A 10,535-nucleotide genomic window follows, 5' to 3' on the forward strand; every position below is an offset into this window, starting at 1 on the left:
AATGTTTCCTATCATGTTTCCCATGACAGCTTTATAAAAATGAAATGATGATGTGTTTCAGCTTGTTTTGTTGCCCTCAAGTGGCTAACAAAAATCTATTGATGCAGTTTTAGCATGTTAGCATGAAACACTGGTACAAATTATCTGCTGGTAACTTAAAGGTAATATGTTTTACGCCTTAATTCCATTCGACACGGCTGTGTCAAGAAGAAGCCAGGGACCAGGGCAGTCATGGCAGCAGTGGTGTCATATAAAATCTTGGGATTTTCCACTTCCAGGATTAACCACTCATCATCTATGATAACAAATATCCTCTGACTGCTTTACTTCTGGCCTGGTGCCACCAGTTATAATATAATATTGATGTAGTGATGCGATATACAATCAGGAGTCTGCACAGGGTGTTTTATTTTGAAAATTGACCAGACGCTCTACGCCATTCCTGTGTCTGACTTCCTGCCCGGCTCATTCTGCAGTTTGACGCAACTTCCGTCAAAAAAAAAGACTAGGCAGGTTTGTTTAGCGGAGCAGAGTGGAGAGCCGCTTCTGGGATGCCTCTGAAACATGCTGCGGTGCGTCTGGTGGGATCACAAGCGCTGACTAGAGTGGCTGTTATCATCTCCAGTGGTTGCGTCACAGCTGGAATGCAAAGCAGATGCGCCCAGTGGGATCAAGCCATTACAACTTGGGTTATATTTTCATAGCAGGCTACCTGGCATGGGTTATGATAACATTGTACTCATGAAAAATTGCTTTCCACTCTCCATTGTGTATCTGTGTACACACAATATGTGAATACACTGAAACAAGGCTGCTGCAAAATGTACAGACACATGCAGTCTCTAATGATGTAATAAGTATGACTGTAATGACTGTAATAAGTATTAATAGTAATAATTATTTCTACAACAAGATACTAAATCTCACCAGACATTTGACATTTGTTTTACAGACATGTTTCGGATGTAAAAAAAAAAAAAAAAAAAAAAAGTACGGAGGTTCAGTACCCAGTCTTCTTCTATTATATCATACTTCAAGTCAAAAATATTTACACTGAGCAGAGTGATTCCTGCTTTAACACGTCTTTAAGTCTGAGACACAAGAACCTACTGCACACTAAATTACTGATCGTCTGGAAATGTCACATCACATCACCCCGTGTTTGTACCTGTCATATATGGAAGGAGGGCCCGGTGTGGGAATGAAAGCTGAATCTGGCTGTACTGACACAAAGAGAAAGCGACAGCAGTACATCAGTTTTTTTTTTTTAAAAAAAGGTTTTATTTTAATTCGACCTTCCTCTTCTCTGCATCACAATAAAATCTCAAAGCACACCTAAGCTCATTCAAGGGCAGACAACACTCTGGTTAAAAAAAAAAAAAAAATTGAAAATAACATAAAACCCCCACTCTAAAATCTCCTTTCCCACCGTTTCCTTGAAGTCTGATGCTTTGACAACAAACAACAAGATAGCGCGTTCAACACTCCTTTTAAATAATAAGGTAAAAAGGGGGACAGGGAAACATTGTGCTTGCCTCTCGCCATACATGTCTCACCCTTAGCTGCCTCACTAATTGATCCAAATGTAAAGAGGTTCCAATCAATGAGTTAAAGGATTAATAAACAGAGCGTGTCAGATGAGAACGCGCTGGTTCATTTCCTCCTTTTGTTTTGTACATACCTCACCTCCAACTATACACCGGTTCTGATTATTCAGACAAATCTTTTCAGGTTTGGCCTCCAAACTGAAACCTTTTGGATATTTAGACTTGATCAACATAATCAATCACCCTGCCAGTGTCAGTCATTATGTTTATTTCTAGGAGTGTCTTCAGCCATCACATATACAGTTTTTTTTGAGAGAAAGTCTTTGTGTACCACAAAGATCTCTATCCAAAGCAACACTGCCACCTGTTGTTCAACTCTGGTTAGTACCCAGACTCAGGATTGGCATGCATTAAATGTAAATAACACAACACTGTAATACCTTTAGTCACACTGTGTAAAGGATGGCCGTGTTGCACATTTTATAATGACAATCTTATCCCTCATAAATCCACTGATTAACATTTTTATCACGGATAATCTTTATCTGGGTGTCACCATGAAAGGCGGAGGCTCGGGGAAGTCAACAGAATCTCAATGTGCGGCGGGCTTCAGGTAGCCACGTGGGAGTATCGGAGGCTGTATGTGTGTAAGTCAGCGGGAGGGGGGGGGGTCAGTCCGAGTGTACCGGCGGTCCCTGTGCGCACTCTGCAGCTGCATGCAAACATCACACATTCAGAGTATGTGCATGAATAATAGAGCAGCCTGACAGGAAATTAACAAACTATGGGGACCCACTCCAGCTTCTGCGCATAACATATTCATGAGAGGCAACTTCACACTTCTGTCTGATTCTATCACTTGCTTTCCTCTAGCACCTCTCAGGCTTTAAGCATATATGCGTGTACTATATAACCGAGGCCCGTCCAGGTCAACCAAACACGCGCTTGTGGAGGAATATTAGAGAGCGGGCGGCTGGGGAAACCGAAAACAGTCATCAAAAAAGACAAGGGAGAAAGTGGGAAGATAAAGTGTGAGAGAGAGAGAGAGAGAGAGAGAGAGAGAGAGAGAGAGCAGCAGAGGCAGAGGCAGGCGAGCTCCCTAGGAATTATTGAGGAGCGTCTGTCGGTTCGCGCCTGCATCCTAAATAATGGATGAGATCCTCCAATGAGATAAAACCAAAATTCCATGCCGTTACAAGGACATAGACTGCCGTGAATACTAACTACTCCTGTGCGCTTTCATTTCATTTACTGTGTGATCATGCGGGGCCTTCCTCGCCATCCGAATGCCAGCCGCTCATAGAGTTTGTGTGTATCCTCACCTGCCTGGCGTAAGAGATCTCCTGCACTCTAATGAGCTAGCTGCTGCTCCCGCTGTCACATAATAAGAAGGGTTTTTTTTTTTCATTCTTCATACTTCTCTATTCTCATATGTGCCATACTGTTCTCATATTCTCTTCTTGATAAGCCACCTCCTGTTTATTTATTTATAGAGCTGGAATAAAGTAAAGGGCATATAGATTCTGTTGAGTGGTGTCACTGCTCCAGCCTGCTGGTCATCTGCTGCTGGGAAACTGCCAGATCACAACGTTTTGAATGAGGATTCAATTATGATTTACAAGCTATTTTGCAGAGAAGTTGATTATAGAAGTGTTACCTATTTGTTTCAGTATCCAAGAAGAACTTCTTACCATGATATAGAATAATTGCGTTAGTTTGTTTCTGAAGTGTTCCTGGAGTTGTCTCACCACCATCTACAACTTGTCTCCAGCTGTGGTTAAGCTCCTTCACTACACACTCAGAGAACAGACATTTCTTGTACTATACATACAAACTTCTATGAGTATTCTTACATTTTTGTAACTTTTCTAGTGTGAACGCACAACTAACTCAACTGTTAAACTTTAGATGATTATCCCACTCCATTCTGGCTGGTAGTAGTCATGCACCATATCCCTCTTTGACAACTGCCATAAAAGTTCAAGAAGAAGAAGGAGGTTCATTAAGGGTGGATTTTCAAAACAAAAGCAACTGTTGGTTATCAGACGTCTTATAAAGGACGTTTCAGGCCTTCTGTGTATATCTGTATGATCACTCTGTATTATAAGACAATTCAGCTTTTAGCTGCACTAGTATCATAAAAAATAACATATTTATTGATCACAAAATTCCTATAAACAAGTTGAGTATTCCTTATTTAAAGCAGTAGTTTGTACGTCATTAAAGGGGACATATGCTTTATGTGATTTTCTGTTGTTTATATACTGTTATGATGTCAGATATATATGTTAAACATGATCAAAGTTCTAAACTTGATGTTAATGTATTTAGAAATTCTTCCTGCAAGTCAAAAGCCAGGGCTGCAACCTGCTCTGAACACTTTGTTTGAGCCTTCATTACTAAGGTTGTTGGGGGGCTTAAAGAGACAGGAGCTAAAACGGCCTGTTTCAGACAGAGGCTGAACTGAGGAGCTGTGTTAACGGGTCAGTATAAGATAAATAAGGATTTTCTTTATCTGTAAATCATACAAAAATATTCCTGTTCAGTAAAAGATTAAAAATATAGAGCTGGAAATGTGCATGATATGTCCCCTTTAAATGTTTTAAAAATTTATCTTGGGCACTTTTTGTAGGCCAGTTGTTACAGTAACAGTAGCGTTAAGGATGTGCACACAGTGTTTCTCATACTGTATATTTTTGTATGTATTACCTCCTTTTTAAGAGGAGGTAATACATGTGAAAAGGCAGTTGTGAACTCATTAAAAAGTCTGCTAAAGAGTTAGAGATATGCAAAATGAGCTTGTGAATGCTTTGTTTTGCAGCCAAATATCAAGTGTTCTGGATGTGAGAGCTTCACAACAGAACCACTGACCACAAACCGCGACCTCACAAATACACTGAGTTAAACTTTACTCAATATTACTCTGATGTAGTTGATATTCTAACTATAAATGTTAGCCATAGAGCACAGTTCACTTCTTCGCACACAGTAATAATGAATGTGTGTTGAGTTTGGCTGCTTTATCTTCTACTACATCTCTCTTTACAGGACAGCATGTTGACAGCACAGCATCACTCAACCTGTCATCCTGCTGTATGAGAGCATCACAGCCAATAATACCAGTGTCACTGCCACTGCTGCATGACCCCAACCTCCACCCACCGCCATCACTTTTACCACACACACATACACACACAGTAATACAATGCTTCAAGGTCATACAGCTCGCTCTTTTCAGTGACTCAGTGTTCTCTCCTCTCATTTCTTTCTCTGCATCTGTGGTGAAAACAAATTCAGCAGGAGGGCATTGTGGGAATCAGGTAAGGTGGGAGCATATCACCAGTATTATGCAAATAAGGCAACCGGTGCATTATCAGCCAGTGAAAACTGCAATAGCATGGTTGGACAAGCAGATCAATCCATTTTTAACAATTTTGAAGCACTGACTGACTTCCAACACCATCAGCATAGACAGAAAAACAATAACACTTCTCTGAAGAGAGGAGAGAAAACAAAAGTGTCTGCTAGACACACCACAGCAGAACCATCGCAGGTTTATGATATATTTTAGAAAGTGCTGTGAAAATCTCAGCCAGCACTGGATTATTAAAGGAACATTAAGGTGATGTTTGTTTTACCTAAACTATTCAGGAGGAAAGTGATTTGTAATATGAACTTTAAAAATACCATAAAATATCATCATTTCTCTAAAAACTCCCTATTGAGTACTTTATACACAATCAATACTTGTAGGAACACCGCAGCAACACAAGAAGTTGTCCACACTAGATTGAATAACATTACATACTAAAAAAAAAATATATACTACAGAAATCATTTATTAATATTCTGGTGATATTTTATGAGCGGCTGGTCGATGATTTGTCTGTGATGAAGGATATGTGGGATACTCATTTCCATATTAAGTCCACTTAAAGTTATACTGTTATTAAATTATTTGACAATAAATGTCAGCAAGTCTACAAAATGTTCAAGATTTAAAACTTTTGCTATTAAATTGTTTCCAGAAAATGACTTGCCTGTGCCAGCAGTGACTCAGCTTTATTGTACGTTCTTTGTGTTTCTATGACAGAGGAGGAGCAGCAGGTTAACCTGGTAACCAACTGTCTCAAACAAAACTTTCAAATGTGCAACTTTAACTGATGTAACACTCTGGAAAAGCTGAGAATATTTCATATTTGATTACTGCCTGGTGTATTTTTTAACATTTTATCTCTCAATTTCATGATTTCCATTATTTTCAATCAAGGTTACATGCTTCCCTAGAAAATTTGAGAAAATGATGCAATACTGGGCTCATAAATCCTTTCAAAGTCACAAGTGAGGTCAAGAAACACAAGAAGTCAGATGATGCCAATGCAGGCCAACAATTTAGCCAAATTATCTAAAAAAAAAACTTTATTTGGAAGTGACAGTGAAAGTGTTTACAACATACAGTTAGGGTATTACTTTTACTGTTTACCTTAATTTTGTCTTTCAAATAAGGTTGGCTAACCTGAGAGGTTTGTTTAAAGCTGTATGAGTCAATATTTTCACATCAACAATGAGTCAAATGACTAAACGTGTAATGTAAAAGGTGTCATTCATAGTAAAAAGCCAAATGGAATTATCTCTCAGCTCTACAGAACTTTTGTCATCTTTCAGCTCTTTGTTTTGATTCACTCTCACAGCTCTCATTAAACTCATTTCCATCAGTAGCAACTGATTTCAGTGAAAGTCATTTGGTTTATAAAATGTCAAAGTAATGAGTTTTTGTACATTTCATTTCATTTTCTTCAATTTAAATTTTAAACCTGTAGCAGCTCTTCTCACTTAGAATATATTTGACATATTGTCTATGGTAAATTTCTTTATTTTGTGCATATTTTTGACTGTTATGCATCACAACACCAAGGCAAATTCCTTGTATGTGCAAACCTACTCGGCAATAAACCTGATTCTGATTCTGACTGAGCTCAAAGTGATGTCTTCTTTAAACTGACGAACAGTTTACGATGATAAAGAGAAAAACAACTTTGTTCCCAAAGCCTTGCAAAATCCAGGTTTTTCACAAAACAATGAATACCAAGAGGCAATAGTGTCACACCAGGAGGACATCAACTTTCTGCACACCATCATCCATTACAAGAGTGTGTGTTTGTGTCTGTCTTACTGTTTTATACAAAGAAACGCAGCTGCCAGAGGATACATAGCCAAATAAGACTATCAGTTCTGTTGTTTTGGAGATATGCCAAAGTTTGCTGCATCAGTCATTACCTTGTCCCCTTCATGTGGACAGCTCGGGGCGTGACAGCTCTCACTACATACCCATCAGCCCCGGCGCAGACGGATATCTCTCTTATTGCACTTATCTCTGCTTCTATCTATGATGGTCATACCTGCTCTCTCACAACCAAAACACAAATCCCCTCTTGTGTGCGCTGATGTTTTTACCCAACCTGGGTTATCTCAGTCAGATGCGCCATTCTGACAGCACATTGTGCGATATATCAGAGGCAAAAATCTCTCCCTGATCATTGATATTTGTCAAAGAAGGGGCTGGATGTAATGTTGCTATCCATCCTGGCTGGAAATGGGGAGGCTGACAGGTTGAGATAAAGCAGTTGAAACAAGGAGAAGGCTTGAGGAGTATGGAGAGAAAGAGGAGAGAAGAAACACGAGGTCTGACTCCAGCAGAGAAGCTTCACAGTACAGCATGTGTTGACAGTAAAGAGATGTGATGGTGTTCAGGATCTCTTAATAAGTATCACTGGTTGTGGGGTTTGTAATCACTGTGGTGTATCTGTCAGAATACACTAGAAGACGCCTTCAAAGGTTTCTTGTACTTAACTTGAAGACTGTAGAGGTTTACACTCTTGGTAAATGTTTGTGGTTTCTAGGAGAACAGAGAATAACACAAATCTCACAATAATGAAATATAACACGGAATTCACAATCAATTAGTTAATCCTGTAAAACTTTGTCCACAGGGTATCGATACAACATACTCAAATAATTAGTCTCAAAAGAGAGGCAGCCATTGGATAACTTGATAAGATTACATTTGCTTGTAGTGAAGTATTAACTTATAAATTCCACAACTATACCAGATTTTCACATTGGGAATAAACAATAAGACTAGAACATATGTTAATGTACAGTTACAATGAATCTAATATGTTCCAAACATGAGAAATAGCAGTTAAATGAACTGACTACTGGCAACCTTAAGTCGTATAATATATTGGTGTCTAGTCTAGCTGCAAGTTACACTTAATAATACACTTAACACTCACTAATCTTATATTTACAATGAAGGCACAAAATATATCAAACACACTTACAGGTTCATTTACGCACATAAGCTCCTATACAGCCAGAAAGACACTTTTATCCCAAACATTTCCATCAAACTCTCTGGTGAACTAGCAGACACAGTCACAAGCCAATATACCAATTAGCCACTCAAAGAGGAATCTGATTCCTTAGTGTCAATATAACAATGTAAAAAAAATTCTATTACAAGCACAAGTCCCTGTTACGACCCTGAGTCATATTTGATTTGGTATTTTATTTGACACTTCTCTCTCTCTCCCCTCCCCTTTGCTTATAGTGTGTGTGCATGTGTGTGATACAGGTGGTGTCTTATCATTGGACTGTTTGAAGCAGGGGTCACCAACCTTTTTGAGACTGAGGGCTACTTCATGGGCACTGAGTAGTACAAAGGGCTAACTGGACCTGTTTGATACAAACTTCCTGAATAACAAAACTGCATGGATCACTTTTTAGTAATAATAATAATGATAATAATAATAGTAGTAATAATTATAATACTATGTGAAGAGACTGCTCACATGTCAATGGTAGTTATTCCCCACAATTATTCACAATGATTTATACAACAATGATGGTAAGAAAAACATGTGTTTAAACATGCAACATTTATTTATGTTTATCTGCTCCAACATTTGAAAGTCAGGGGCCACACCTGCTATATTTGTAGTGCAAATGATCACTTCTAATATTTTTAAGCCTAGGAAATCATTAATCAAACCTTTGCATGAAGCCTGCATGCCTGTCATGGCGGGGGCCCCGTCTGTTGTCACCGACACCAGCTTCTCTAATGGCACCTTTTTCTCCACGAAGAAGCTTTTCACCGCGTTGTAGATGTCAATTCCTCTCGTTGTTGTCTTCAGGGGAAGAAGTGTCAGCAGTTCTTCTTTTGTAGAGAAATCATCAAACACCGTTCGGATGAATATCATCAGCTGATCCTGCTGGTGCTGTTGACTGACTCTGGATGCTAAACCACACCTGCACGTAGCGAGATCCCGGTCCAGTTGCTCTGTCTCGGACATAGATGACACTCGTTTAGCCATCGTACTTGTTCCAAGTTGGACATCGGAGAGGGCAGAGATGACATCGGGACAATGCTTCTCATCTTTGAAGACTGTGTTAGCAAACAATCATCATGGCCTCTTTAAAAACCTCCCCATCCGAAAAGGCTTTCTTGTTCTTTGTCAAAAAATGTGCAGCTCTAAATGAAGCTTCGGTTGCTTTTTGTGATTTTTTCACCGGCCTCGTGAAAAAAGACTGTTGTTTTGTCCAAAGCTGCCTTTAACACGCGGGCTTTTTCTGTCCTTAATGTGCTGCCGGGTGGGTAGCTAGCATTGAAGCTTTCGTGACACGTACTGAAGTGTCTCTCGACATTGTGCCACTTTGCTGTTGCAACAGTCGTCCCGCAAATAAGACACACACATTTTTCTTTGACTGACGTAAAAAAGAACTCTTCCTCCCAATCACTGTGAAAATAGTGTGTCCTCTTTCGCTTTTCTGCCATGTTTTTTGAGGCTAAAGCACAAGTAACTCCCCATCGTCGCTGCACTGCGTCACTGTGTCAGGAAAGAGGTGTGTTGACCGTTGACATGCGCGCGATATTGACCTTTGACTTCAGAAAAGGCCAGAGTTCGTTATACACTTAAAATATTTTTGTTTCAAAATCTTGATATTGAATATCGTCATATTAAAATCTGCATTAAGCGATTCTGATTCAAAAAGTAAAGCAACAAAAATGTTTTAGACAAAGCTCCATTGTGACCAGTGCTATTTTTAGAACATGCCTCGCGGGCGCCTTAAGTGGTCCTTGCGGGCGACCATGTGCTCGCGGACACTGCGTTAGTGACCCCTGGTTTGAAGGGATTTCTGCTGGCTGATAGGACAACATGACTTTCCATTTCCCTTCATAATGCACTTATAATGTAAGTGAAGGAGGACAAAATCCACAGTCCTCCTTCTGTGCAAAAATGTATTCAAAAGTTTATCTGAAGCTAATATCAAGTAGATATCTTTCAACGTTACAGTCTTTTTTTTTTTGTTACTATACTTCCACCACAGCTCAACAGGGAAACACTGTCTGAGGAAACACAAAGAGGTAATTTGATGCTTAAAAAGACTGTAAATGTGGCAGATATTCACTTGATATGACTAACTCAGACTGATGAAGACTCATATAAGCTTCACTTAGACTTTTAAATACATTTCACACAAAACGAGCACTGTGGATTTTGTTCCCCATCACTTATGTACATTGTAAGTGCATTTGAGGGGGATCTTGTCATGGCCAGTTTTAACAGGAGAAATTATTAAAGAAAGCAAAACCCCGGTTTAAAGTGTCCTTTAAGTTTAATTCTCCTGTTTTCTCATGTGTTCAGTTATGAACTTAGAACTTAGGTTAGAGATATTTCATTTATTTCCATTTTGTTTTCTGTTCTGGAAGTTTAGCTTCTTGCATTCATAAATGTTTGTTTGTTTTGGGCATTGTTCATCTCTGAAGCTTTTGGAAAATAAAATGCTACTTTGAACTGGATTACTGTGCAGCTGGCCGTTCTTGGGAGTGGGAAGAGAGAGGGGGAGTGGGAAGAGTCACACAGCATGTTATATATCAAGGTATCCACTTTGACTGGGACATAACAGCACTGTATTTAGAATGTC

General features: G+C 39.2%; 1 protein-coding gene across 8 annotated transcripts; it reads right to left on the reverse strand.

Moving 5' to 3' along the window:
- Window positions 1-391: 391 nt before the first annotated feature.
- LOC121887172 (protein ZBED8-like) lies at window positions 392-9,801 on the reverse strand. Of its 8 annotated transcripts, none has more exons than XR_006092925.1 (3): window positions 3,239-4,029; window positions 1,169-1,218; window positions 392-639 (listed from the first exon to the last, which is right to left on the reverse strand). XR_006092925.1 is itself a non-coding variant. In XM_042397789.1 (3 exons), the coding sequence occupies exons 1-3, from the start codon at window positions 8,921-8,923 to the stop codon at window positions 407-409; spliced, it is 495 nt and encodes a 164-aa protein (XP_042253723.1). In that variant the 5' UTR covers window positions 8,924-9,774; the 3' UTR covers window positions 392-406. The 8 variants fall into 8 exon arrangements, 4 of the variants coding, with proteins under 4 accessions (XP_042253723.1, XP_042253724.1, XP_042253725.1 ...); XM_042397789.1 differs by lacking the exons at window positions 1,169-1,218; window positions 3,239-4,029 and adding an exon at window positions 8,602-9,774 and having other exon boundaries at window positions 392-484; window positions 545-639; XR_006092927.1 differs by lacking the exons at window positions 1,169-1,218; window positions 3,239-4,029 and adding an exon at window positions 8,228-9,801.
- Between the last annotated feature and the right edge of the window lie 734 nt (window positions 9,802-10,535).

The sequence above is a fragment of the Thunnus maccoyii genome, chromosome 20 (genome assembly GCF_910596095.1).
Source record: "Thunnus maccoyii chromosome 20, fThuMac1.1, whole genome shotgun sequence".
Classification (NCBI taxonomy): domain Eukaryota; kingdom Metazoa; phylum Chordata; class Actinopteri; order Scombriformes; family Scombridae; genus Thunnus; species Thunnus maccoyii.

Excerpts from the sequence above, each read along its gene's own strand:
- LOC121887172 (XM_042397789.1), bottom strand. The coding sequence starts at position 8,923 with ATGGCTAAACGAGTGTCATCTATGTCCGAGACAGAGCAACTGGACCGG. Across the intron at positions 640-8,601 it reads CATGCAGGCTTCATGCAAAG|CTGTGACGCAACCACTGGAG; the intron begins GTTTGATTAATG and ends TTTGCATTCCAG. Across the intron at positions 485-544 it reads GTTTCAGAGGCATCCCAGAA|GCGTCAAACTGCAGAATGAG; the intron begins GCGGCTCTCCAC and ends TTGACGGAAGTT.